General features: G+C 31.3%; 1 protein-coding gene across 1 annotated transcript in view; it reads right to left on the reverse strand.

Annotated features, from left to right (window-relative positions):
• Nucleotides 1-257: 257 nt before the first annotated feature.
• so (SIX homeobox 1 protein sine oculis) overlaps nucleotides 258-14277 on the reverse strand; it is a 65528-nt gene continuing 51508 nt past the window's right edge. Inside the window, exons 2-3 of the mRNA XM_089216570.1 lie at nucleotides 11270-11453; nucleotides 258-6231 (exon numbers count right to left, since the gene is read on the reverse strand). Coding sequence (XP_089072696.1) covers nucleotides 5890-6231; nucleotides 11270-11453 — 526 coding nt within the window. The 3' untranslated portion in view covers nucleotides 258-5889. The remainder of the gene's footprint in view (nucleotides 6232-11269; nucleotides 11454-14277) is intronic.

Raw genomic sequence — 14277 nt, forward strand, 5'->3', positions numbered from 1 at the left:
TGTATGTATGTATGTATATCATATTAATCTTTTTGTTTTATATATTTTAGGCTTATGATTTTGTAGTTTGCCTCTGTACTTCAAAGTTTAATATAATACACCTCAATTTGAAAATCCTTACCTATAGCGGACCAATTCGGATGCAGAAATTATATTTTGTATATATCACTTTGCACATAATATAAATCACTCACTAAGGAGATAGCGTTGTGGTAATGTTAATATGAAGAGCTCTATAACGTTAAATTATGTTTCCGTTTCTTTTATTAATTTTTTTATTTTTAAAATCAACATAATAAATATTAAAACACCATATTTTTATACATTTACAATCAAGAGATTACTGTCACAATAATAGTAATAATAATAATATATATAGAAAACAGTGATGTTCTACCACATAACACTTTGGTTTTAGCTAATAATATTTACAAAGTATGTATACGAGAAAATCATTATATAATGTAAAGATATAATAATAATATATTGTATTATAATATCGTCTAAAATGTGGTACGTAGTCAGCAACTACAATTTTATATAATAATAATATACAGCTAAGTAATAATTAATAATAATAATATAATACACATAGCGAACGTTTTAATAACTTAAAAATATATATAGAATCACAGACATACAGAAATAATATATAATATTTAATAATAGTACATACGTGCGTTCGGAAAACGACGTATTTATAATGATAATGATAATAATAATAATTTCCCCCTCCTGAAATCGCGATGTCGACGAGGAAAGTAATTACATTATGAAATATAATATATAATACAAATGTGTAATACAAATAATTACGATACAATATATATATTACAAATAGTTTGAAGAAAACGTTAAAAGATTTTTGTGTGCGTTAAAATAATGATGATATTATTATATACGATTTGCTTTGAGTGTAAAAATACGTTTTTTTTAGATTTAAAATATTATATAATATTTAAGAAACATATTGTGTGGATATAATAATGTATACATATATATATTATATACATAGGAACTGTAAAGCTGCAGTTTAAGTAAATATAATAATATGTTTTCAAATGTCACGTCACGGATTATCTATAATATTATTACAATATTCTATACTTACGTCACTCGGATCGGCGCTGATCGTCGCTGTAGGTACACAAGTTTGTATTAACCATATATTTATGTGTGTGTGTGTCATGTCTACGAGCGCGTTTCGGGTAGATCAAATAATATAATAATTATATTATATTATAGTCTACTATAAACGAGACGCAACACCTACCTTGGAAAATTATATTGTAAAATATCTAGACGCGGCGACCTGCAAACAACTATATTAGAAGCGTATTTTGTTACGCTGAACTTTAGAGGATTTCGCACGGATTGAGAAATCGGAAACTTTTCCTTTGGTCTTCGTTTGGCACTCACTTGATTACAAAATTTTTACGACAAGCTTTTTATTTTTATTATAATTTTTTTCATCGTTTCCCGGGAAGCTATAACTATCCTGCATATGTCGAATGCTTTGAAAGTAAAATCTTTGATTGTTGTGAATACGGAATACTGTAAGCCGCTTGAGTTTATATATTTCCATGAAGAAAAATTTGACCAATCGAAACAAAAATGACATGTCATTAGATCTGTGCAGTAAAGCTTTAAATGGTACGCATGATGGCTACAGCGGCCACTATGTACTGTATGATCAAAACATTAAAGTGAACTTGGACGAAATGTAGACATCACGTCTGGGGTCCTTATATATTATTATGTACATCAATACGCAGTCGTCTAATTTAGTTTTAATTATCTGAGTTAATTGAACTACTGCTGTTGTGTGTAAAGTGTTCTTTTAAATCAGAGTGGTTAATGCTTTTTTGATTTATTAGTTCTGAAGCGATCTCAGAGCTTTTTTTGCACGTCATGATTAAGAAACCTTGCGGCCCAAGACCTATAAAAATAATATATATAGACATTTTTTAATTTTATAGAATACAGAAACGCAACGAACATAATATAAAACGAATAGTCGAAGTGCCAATTTTTATTACTGTCTTTTTTAAAGCACGCCACGTCGTTATTGTTATTAGAGAAGTGTGTAATTTAAAGTGAAATGAGAGTATTGTATAAGACTCGATGTTAAAACAAAATTTACTGTGATCACGTTTGATATTGAATGTATAACTTGTACACGGTGAAAAAATATAAATTATATAGGAAACATAAATATTGGTAGATTTCAGATTATTCGAGACAGGCCAGTAATTTCTCTCACTTTTTGGCTGGCAACGAATAACGAAATTTCATTATTTTTTTTTATAGACTCACAGTCCGATTTCCGTGAAAAGTCGAACGACAAGTGATTACGATTGCCAAATAATAATAATAATAATAATATATGTATAGTATCTGAATTTATAATTTATACTTAGTTCAATAGTTGAATTTGATGAATCACTGGCATTCTATATCGAGATAGGACCGCCAAGCAGGCTGTATACTCAAGTAAAACGCCTGTATTGCACTCAAAACGTTGGTCGTGAACGCGTGCCTAATATTATGTGTTTGATAAGAAAAAAATAGTTAGTTTTCGATGAAAAAAAAAACAATACCATCGCGGAGGTGTGTTTACCAATAGGTACCTACCGCGGAGATTGACAAGTCGTTAAGTGATTAAAAATTATTTAATTTAAACGCATTGAACCTATAAACTATACCCATAATATAACACTCACACATACACATAGACACACACACACGCGCGCGCGAGTGTATACATAATATTATATTATACGAACACTGTTATAGGAAACGTGCGGATGTCCTTGGGAGATTGTGTTTCTGTAAACATGTTTGCCGTAATGTATGACACTATGACACCGAATATCCTGCGCGCTAATTGTCACCAAGGATTTTGCGCGGAACGGACAGGAGACAAAAAAAAACAAAAAATGAAACGTAGAAACACAAATTATGACAGCTGAGCAGGAACAATACTGTATAAACGACGGCGAAAATACCTATGCCATTTATTTAATATATATTAATATATTAATTCTTTCGCTTGTAACGTTCCGACTGGTTTTTAACATTTTTTTCGATGCCATTTTCGAATAGTTTTAAATCTCATTGACGAAATATTACAGTACCCTATACCTATACCTACTTACGGATAAACCAGTTTGCGCCGCGCGCTCGATCTAGTCTAGACGGAACGACGGTCACGACGCGACGATCACACACCGTCCGTATACGAAAAGACGGCTTTTATTTTATTTGTGGTATTATTATTTTAATTCGCTTTGGGAGATATTAACAATGTCATTTCGGTTTCCGACAAATCCGACCGATGGATGACTGCTGCAGATGGCGGATTATGTAGCCGACCTCAGAGCGTTTTTAGTTTTTAAACGCGACAGACAAAATGTAAATCGTTTGGGATAACTTTCTGTTCTTGCTTTTTCGATACGTTTAAAATTGGTATGGGAAACTCGCAAAAAAAAAGTGGTTTGGAAAACAAATAATAATCACCATAAACAATATTATATGTACATATATATTATACAATGATGCTTGTGAAGCAACTCATTTCTCACGTCGTCTCTTAAAACCACGAAAAACCGTTCGAACAACTATAATCTCGTTTTCGATATCATTGATTTTGAATTTTAGCTATGATAGTTTAAAAAAAGTAATAACTCAACGACAAAAATACGTCTAGATAAACATGGTTTGTCACGTCGTAAATTTTCGTTCAGAATTAATAATTTTGTGATCTCTGTCATTGCAAAGAAGTAAAAAAAAATATTAGAGAGTTAAGTCCTAGGAACATAATAATATGACATAGTTGGTACTAAGATGAATTATAAAATGGTTTGTTAAAAAATAAAGAGTACCTAATATAAAATAGTCGGGCATAATAATAAACTGTAAAGCTTGCAGGACATATAGGTTCAAATTATTTTTGAAAATCGTTTTACGAGCTAGAAAATAAATAATATTATAAGATATTTTGGAAATTGTTTTTAAGTTTTTTTTAGCTAAAATGCTGTTTTCCGTAATTAACGCCTACATATTATACGTAATACACGTAATATTGTAATAATGTAAACATTGCGAACCAAATAACCTAATAAGTGGACTATAACCGCACAACTATTTCTATATTAACAACGAATAGTGACTATAAAAATATTATATTATCTTAGAGAACGAGATGTAACAGAAATAACTGACAAATTTAATTTCAACCAATTTTGAGATAACATTTGTTCTTGTAATTAATAGAAATATTATATTTTTAAATAAATACTTTTTATTACATCTGTCAGGTATTTGTGTTACGCCCTGTGTATTTATGCGAAGAACAAAATATAAATATGATCATAATTATGAGGTATTTACAAAGCAAAACGTAAACGGGTCGCATATTAATTTAATTTAATATAACAATGTTATAACTTAATACATTTGCACGGCACATATATAGTAGGTATAGGTACTCTAATATAATACGATCTATATCGATTGTCGGGACAAGAGAGAACTTTTGGGAGTGGTCAAATTGCAATATTATGATTTGTAAGCTCTGATTGTTATACGAGCATATATTGTGATATTAAAAAGATTGACCTGCAGTAATAGGTAAATAATAATATTAAATTGTGATGACGACGGGTTAAATGGAAACCCGACTGATTAAATGATTCGCTAAGATGCAGTACTACTATAGGCTTGCTATAAATTTATAAAATTCCACTGTAGACTTAATAATATATAAAATCCTAACGGCTTAGTAGTGGCGCCGTCTAAAATGAATAATTTGTCCGATTTAGAGAAGCGTGCTGGGCATATATTATATTGGATTTTAAATACGAAAAATATTTAAATGAAGCCACTATAGCCAGAGATTCGTCGATTAATGTTATGTTTTTTGGTGGTTGTTGGTGACTAAATCATTTTTTTTCATCATCACTGCGCTGCATATGTAACAATAATTTATTGCATATTATTATCATTTTCGGCGAGCGACGGTGTTCGTGTGCGAAACGATATAATCAAGGCCAGTTTTTTACGAGGGCCGAAACTTTTTTCGGGAGTGGACCGTATAAAATCTTATAAAGTATCTATTGTATTGTGATTAATTTCGTTTAGTTTTGTAATATTAGATTAATAATATTATATAGTTATAAGCACTGCGCAGTCGGTTGTCGAGGCAACCCGGTCACCCACCCACCCACGACAGAATATATAATATCATACATTATAACACACCACACTGTGTATACATATTGTCGTAATTTCATAAAACAATAATATTTATATTATCATATATTTTACTCGAGCTAGACAATTAATAATAATATTATCGTATTATATATCGTGTATAACATTGTACTACCTATATGCGTGTATGTATTTGAATGCATCTTTTGTGCCGTAAACAGTATTTTGATGCCGACGACACGCGAACGCGCGTACAGTCCGGATGTCGTCCGGTAGTTGGCGTTCTCTGCCGCAGTCGTCGCGTCCGTCGTATAACGATATAACAATAATAATAATAGTAATAATAAAATACCTTACACTATTATTAAAATATTGTTATGATAAATTAACATAATCACGTGCGTATACCACTCGGGGAAGTGCGAACTCGTTTGCCGAGTGAATCGAATCGGTTCGAAAAACTGTATTATGCAGTTTATTGTGCACCCGCGCGCCGCCGATGAGTGGTGTGCGTTTGAATTTTGTTATTATTTTTACAACAATTATTACTATGTATAATGCATAATAGAGCGATGCTCGGGTGTGGGTGCTGTGTGGGTGCGAGCGGCGTGCGGGTGCGAGTGCGCCTCCGTAGCCACTTCACTGCTGGCCACCGTTGTAGCCAGACACCCACTGTCATAAGGAATGATAGTCGTGCAGCAGCGAAGGATCGGCCGGGTGGCCGGCGGCGATCTGCTGCAAGTGGCTGTGGTGGTCGCCGTTGCCGACGCCGCCTCCGACGCCAGTGCCGATCAGCGGGCGACTGCCGATGGGGGACCCGAAACCGCCGGCGATGCCGCTGCCACCGCCTCCGATACCGCCGCCGATCAGCTGCGTCTGGTGGTGGTACGCCGCGGCCGCGGCCGCCGAATTGGCCATCATGGACATGCCGCCCGCGCCGATGCCTCCGACGCCGGACATGGATGACTTGAGGTCACCTCCGCCTCCGAACATCATCTCGTGACTGGACAAGTGGTCCTGAAAACGGTAAAGGATTCATATTATGCGACGTCTGATAATGATTAATGCACGCATTATACTGCGTATCACGAATATTGATCGATTGATTGTTATTGTTATTTATGCGGTTGAACGGGAAAATAAGCGAAATTATGGGAGGGAGGTTGATGTACACCGATGAAATGTATTTCCTAACCTAAACACAATAATTTATATAAACCTACCTAATATGCGCATATATTATTATTATTATAATAATAATTAATACAATTCAGTGAATGATATATTTTTGTTTGATTTTATTATTTACAGATGATCGTTATCATCATTAAAATATGATAATGATGAATTACAGAATAAGAGTTTAATGCTGAAAAAATAATACATTTGCCTAAATTAAGTTACATTAGTAATGAGTTAAGACTTACAGAAGCGTAGGACTGGTATTTCGATGCAATATTCATTGTTTTCTGAAGCTAAGCGATACTCGTCTCATAACGTATATATACATTTCATGTATTCTTTTGTAATCAGGATAACAATTTTTAAACATTGAGATTGTTGTCAGTTTTTTAATTTATTTTAAAAATTAACTTAAAAAAAGAAACTTTTGAACATACCTACTATATAACAAGGTTTTTATACAAATAAACAACAATTGTAAAATAATAATTAATAATATACTCCAAATGTTCTAATTAGATATTAATATTTTTCAATCGTGATTTTTAGAACAGATTCGTTTGACGTCAAAATAAAGATCACGAATGGCGACGGCCATTTTGTGTTTAAAATTTGAATCATACAAAAAATAAAAGTACTGAATAAATGTATGGATAAACGATAACAACTATAGCCACTATAGTATAATAGATATATTATAGCTATGGCGAGATTTAAAATAGTTAAACATTCAAGGCAATTTGCTCGATTCCGCACGCTATGGTCGCTATGAATATTATAATGTGCATTAGAAATAGTAATAATAATAATAGTAATATGGTATTTTATGGATATTAAATATTTGTATTCCGAAATGCCGTAAACACGAACGTTTTTCGGCAATGTCGAGCTATATGCAGTGCAAACGTTGATATTTTTTATGTAGAAGTTTAATATAAATGTTTGAAAAAGTTATTTTTAAACGAAACATCGGTGGTCTCGGCCTATGAAGTATATTTGTGTCATACACGTTGACTGCGCCACTTGAAAACTTTTTTGGGCAGCAGCATGCTACGCGTTTGAGTTGTCCTTCAAAAATCATAACGGAAATGCATTATTATATTATACTCCTATTGATATAACACGTAGGTATTGTAGGTACTTATGCAATAATTGTATTTTTTGCAACCGAGGTGATTAATTGCTTTCAGCCCTTTTCCAATTTTTAAAGGCTATGTTTTGAATTTATAAATACCTATATTATGTAGGACATGTAGGTATATAATTATCATTTGTTATGAATTGTGCTGACCCACGTATAATGATATTAGTAATATTATAATTTTTGGTAAATACCTTAGTAAAACCAGAGCACATTTTTTCGTACATTACAACATAATGATGGATTTTCATATTTATTTTATATTAATCGAAAAATGATCTAGGTAATCGAATTTTCATAATTAATCACAAAACTTACGATTAAAATTATAATACATTCTACCTATACAGTGTGATCACGATAAGTGGAAACACTCAATAACTATGTGCAGGCTTCATATATTTCAATTCTGCTTTTTCGGCTAACTAATAAACATTATTATACACATTTTCAAATAATTAGACTATTTTTTTGACACTTAACTTTGCGCATGCGCACAATAACTTTTTTTTTTTAAATGGCATGATCCATTTTTGACCACAAATTATTTTTTTTGGTATTTTTTTATGAATTTTAGTGGTTGAATTTCTTTTCTAAGTCAAAAAATGACCGAGTTACAGCAATTTGATTTTACGTTATTTGCACGGGTATAACAGATTATAAAATACTTAGTTAATAATAAAAAAATAAAAATAACTAATCCAATTTATGAAATGCCTGTTTACCTATTGTAATAACGTAAAATCAAATTTCTGTAACTCGGTCATTTTATGACTTAGAAAAGAAATTCAACCACTAAAATTCATAAAAAAATACCAAAAAAAATAATTTGTGGTCAAAAATGGATCATGCCATTTAAAAAAAAAGTTATTGTGCGCATGCGCAAAGTTAAGTGTCAAAAAAATAGTCTAATTATTTGAAAATGTGTATAATAATGTTTATTAGTTAGCCGAAAAAGCAGAATTGAAATATATGAAGCCTGCACATAGTTATTGAGTGTTTCCACTTATCGTGATCACACTGTATAATGGAATAATAAAATAAAAAATACCCGTGTATTACAGTGACAGATGTATTTTTAAATTAATAATTACAATAATACAATTAACATATTAAAATATAATACCTATATGAAAACAACAAATATTTTAATAAAACATTATCATAATTTGTTTATTATTTAATTTATCTTGTTATTATTTAATAACATGTAAGAGTATGAGTATAATAATATTATGCCGAGTGTTATTATATTTTTGATTTGATACTTATTATTGTGATGTTTGGCTTTAAGTATTCATGTTGAATACGATACACTATATTAATAAAATGAACATTGGCTTTGAAATTACTATTTGAATTGTTATGTATAATTAATAAATTATACATATTGTTAGAATTGTTTATTTTATTATTACTAGTACCTACTTCATAGACAATAAAACAAAGTATTTAAAAAACAAATACATTTTATTGTGATTAATTTTCAAATTAATTATATTCAAAACATTTTTAATTACCATTTACTACCTATAAATTATTTCAACTGAGACTAAAATAAATTGGCAACACTACAATATTGTAATGTGGAACCTATTCCGGAACAAAATAATTAATGTTCTATCGGTGAGTTGTACTGAATGAAAGCCAAAGATATGTTTCGTATACGACAACGTTACTTTCCCATAATAATAATATTATACACATTTATACCTTGTGGCACATTTATAGCAAAACTCTTTTGAAATCGGATTGACCTTTAGTAATGATTACGCTTGATGGCTTGACGACAGATAAATGGTAAAAACGTTTGGCTTGATTGTATACTCGCATACCTTCCAGCAGGGATACATTTAAATGTTCAATTAATTTTAAATATAGAACTGTACGCGACCGATAATTGTGTAGGTACAAGATTTAAAGATTGTCTGTGTAAGCTATTAGACGCAAGTGCCTACTGCCCATACTGCCTGCAATGGACACACCTATAACGAGTCATAAGTTAAAAGTCTCAAAGGTAGGAAAATCGATGAAAATAACTAACTCAATTTAAATTAAGTGAACATAAAATCGTAATGTTAATATTAAAAATGTTTTTAAAAACATTTTTAATTTTAACTTGATGGATTAATTTTAAATCGACATTTGAATTGAATTAGATTAGGTTAAATTCAATCGAGCAAGTGATAGTTTGTTTTAGCAAAACATGATTTTTACAAATATTATAACACCAATAGACAGAGATTAACTTGATAGGTGCATAGAAAATGTTCATAAAAAATGCGCTCGACTCGTACTTCGCTCGCATACATTATCAAAATTTGGGAGCACAATCATAATTATTAGCGGAAATTCGTTTTCCCATTTGGTTTATATGATATTATATTTTATGACAGGCTATGCGGTTTGAGCGCGCGCAAATAGATTGAGATCGTGAAACCACTGAAACTTTAATGTACGATTCGCGTCGGCTGCTACGGAAAACGTATACACGCGGCCAACACGATATTAATAATAATAATAATAATAATAATAACATATAGTCATACTCTGCATCGAGTTTTGATTGTTTGCCGAATAAAATAATATACTAATATAACTATTTATTATTATTATTATGATTATGTATAATATATTATCGTTAAAATAATTATCATCTTAATCGTCGCGGTTGCGTTGCCCACCCGAGTGTTGTACATAATATAATATAATAATAATAATTGTAGGCCACGCGCGATCGATTTGTATGTACACTAATAATTGGCAATCGTTCAAACCGATTGTATTTGCCAAAAAGGAAACAGCTGCGCAGCGTCCAACACAACGATTTCCGGTCATGATTTTTTTCTTCTTATTTTTTACCATCGGCTGCACCGTCATCGCATTATTGTTTTAATCATATTTTATTTTTACGCCTATCCGACACGGCACGACCGGCGTCATGTCATTTACAATATTTACATAACGATCAGAATTACACGACAAAATATTATATATTTACTGCGAAACAAAATAATAATAATATTCACCTATGAAATTATGAAAACATTAAACACGTGTAGCCGTTTTTTATTTTTCTTAATCTCGATCGTCATGACGATGATAGGTTTTATAGTTAAAATATTTTTATTCGTTTGAAAAAATGTATTGAAAAATAACCAAGCTACAGTATATAGGTATCTATTATATGTTACGAGGATAAAAAACCACAAAAAATAAATTCAAGTGAAAAATACAGACAAAAAAATTTACCGAATACTTAGGGAAGAGTTGATATTTGCAGGTTGCAATTTAAGACAATTCAACGGATTTCCTAGGAAATTAAGATTTTTATTGAATCCAATTTTTTTATAAGACTTTAAATTTTTATTTTTTAGCAACTTATATAATATAGTGTACTAAAAAATGTATAGCAATACTTGAGGTACCAACTAAATATTAAATTTATAAAATGTTATAGTGTTTAACAGACTAATAGGTACCGCGCATAATTATATACAATTATCAAGGTAAACAAATGTTATAAATAATATTTATTTTTTTTTATAGATAAGCGTTGTTATCCGTCTGGAAGTACATATCTAGTAGGTATATTATATAGGTACAGTGCGTTAATTATTATATTACCGATTTGTTACAATGCTATAATATGACGATATTTTATACGAGTATTTATAAATTTACTATTTCCTATTATATTATATAGGCACGTATGTAGTTGTGTGATCTTACCTGGCCTGTGATCATCGAGTGTCCGAACGATATCGCGCTGGGTTTGTGCAGCATGTGTATGTGGGACTTCATGTTGTCACCATCGATGGATTCGGAAGAACTTGAGTCCAAGTTGGACGGCGGGCCACCGACCATCTTCTCGCATCCGTCGCCCATTCCCGTTGGACTCCGGCTACCGGACATGCTGTGGAGAGAGCAAAAACATACAAAATATTAATACGACACCGATTAAATGTGATGGTATGCATCGTTTAATATTTTCAACGTTAAGACCACATAAGACGTGAATAACAATACTATAGAATTACGACGATACATAAATATGGCAGGTGAGTTTATAATATTGAAATGTAATGGTGACTTTCCTAAAGGTACCTATGTTGACTTCTGTGGGAGGAGTTGTAGAATTTCTAACTTTGCAAAATGAGCAAACTGAAATATATGCAAAAACCATAATGTGTGATGTTGATATTTTTCAACAATACATAATATGCGGTTTATCCAAACACTAGCGTACACAAAGGTGTGTGTTTTTAATAATTAATTTCACGTAATTGTATTTTTAGTTATTTACATTTTAACTCACAACTCATTTTTAATCAAGCGTATTTAATTAAAGCCATAACAAAAAATTGTTTACTTTGATTGTTTTTTTATGTATAATATCACCACGCAGTTATTTACAAGTTTGTTAGTTTCACAATAAAACATTAAATATATAACCACGATTAAATGCGCCAAAAAAATAATACCAAGACGTTATATAGTAAATTATAAACTATCTATATTGCCTTACACGATATACTTGTAAATTACAACCAAAATTACCAATATTCGTCAAAAATAGTTTATCTAATCTTGGCAAATTCGTAAAGGCGGGTAATACTCGTATAAAAAACAAAAAAAATGCCAAAGCGCCATCGACCAAGACGCTCTTTAATTATTTTTCTATAATTGAACATATTTTGTTATGGTGAATATTGTGAATCGGAGGATGCCAGTGTGGGGTCATATGGACATGAGCACATAGGTGAAATTTTCTCAAAGTAAACTAAATAAGGTTTAACCAATAACCATGGCTCGATAAACAGGCACGCCAACAATTGATAAGCAATATTTTATCAAGCCATGGGTTTAATGTTAGAGGTGCTTCAGATCCTATAGTATAATTAAAAACAATCTATTTTATTTTCGATAGACAAATAGCTGGTAATGTATAGCAGTTTATAGGTTCATATTATTTTTTTCCTGGAGGGAGCAAGTGCCCTGTCTTGCACTCTCCGACCGCCACCAAACAGGTGCCTATATTGTTAAAGATGGTGTCCATTATAATCAATTCATACTCGTGAAATAATATTGTAGTCGCAAATATCAACCGATATGATGATATATATTGTATGCACACACTAAACACACTAACTCGGAGTAATTGACAACGGTATTATTCGCATTCAACTATATGTATAGGTACAGTACCATATGCACAGGTACCGGGTGTACGGTATAATATTATTATTTTATGGGCACGCAATAACAGGGAAACGCGCTAATAGTTACTTCGAGTGTATACTGTATATTATTATGTGTATAATAATTATTATGTTCATTATCATTATAAAAATATGGTTGGTCGTCGTTTAGAGTGTGGAAAAAGTCGAAAAAAAACTTGAAAACCTGTTTTTATTCGTGGATCCAAAACCAAGCCATTCATGGTACATATTTTCGCGCGATTCTTAATTCTCATGATTATAATAATAATAATTAATAATAGTCAAACGAGAGAGGTGGCAATAATGACCAACAACGATGCACCGTCTGCGTTATGCGTTTGTCTCGCGTCCTGCATTTAGGTATATGGCATTATACGCTTAGGTACGATTATTATAATGCTATAAATTATGTTCGTTTGAAATTTTTTTCGTATATTTTTTGACGATTCTTACGACCGTTAAACGCTGTTCGTGAGACGGCGTGTAATACGCGAAAAAAAATAATGAAAATAAAATCACACACACTGCGCGCGGCGTGGGACTAAAAAAAAAAAAAAAAACAAAAAAAGTTTAGAGGTAAACATCATTTGCGTATATATTTTTAGTCCGGTCGAGTGGTACATTTATTATGTACATGCTATCACAATTCATTGCAGATCTGCAGAATCGTGCAGCTGTTAATAATTATTAGTCAAACGTCGATGTATATGCATATAATAGCAGTGTTCGATATGTATACTATACAGCACTTTAAAATAAATTATTATTATTGTTATTGTTTTTTTTTTTTATAAAGTTTTCCTGACAAAGTCATCTAAACTTACTTAGGTATTATTGTTATTGTCGATCACGCATTCTGCTAAACATATTATTATTATTATTATTATTATAGTATCGCGGGGTATATATCAGGCTTGAGATAATGTTTATTTTCGTTTCGACCGATAGCCGACGTTAAACACTACAGCTATAATAATTATTGCGTTAACACATTAAAACCATTATCGACATAGCTACCTACATTTAAATATATAATTATTATGCTCTCGAGACAGTGGCATAGCCGGAGGAGGGGGTTAAAACCCCTCAATTGTACTTAATCATATAAAATGTGTTAAGTTTTCATATAATAAGGTATATTTAAGTTTTCTACAAACATATTATATTGATGTTTTTCAAATAATTATTATTTGGTTATACTTGAGGTTCTGTTTCATGTTTTATGCTATATCAAAAGTATAATATGTGAACATCGATGACTACAATTAGGTATATATAGCTGCTCGCACGAGTTATATTCTTAAATAACATGTAATTAAAGCATCACCCAACATAAAAATCTCTTGGCTACGCGCCTGTGATTAGATCTGATGTATAAAAATTCGTTGCATACATTAAATATTGTAGTTCGCAATGGTACGGAAGATTTGATGTCCGCGACGAACCGCATTATGCCAATATTGTTTCATACGACGTGCTTATTGCGTATCATTCGGATTAATATATTTTATAGGTACT

This window comes from Diuraphis noxia, unplaced genomic scaffold (assembly GCF_037042655.1).
Source record: "Diuraphis noxia isolate RWA-SAM2 unplaced genomic scaffold, SU_Dnox_SAM2 contig0001, whole genome shotgun sequence".
NCBI lineage: Eukaryota > Metazoa > Arthropoda > Insecta > Hemiptera > Aphididae > Diuraphis > Diuraphis noxia.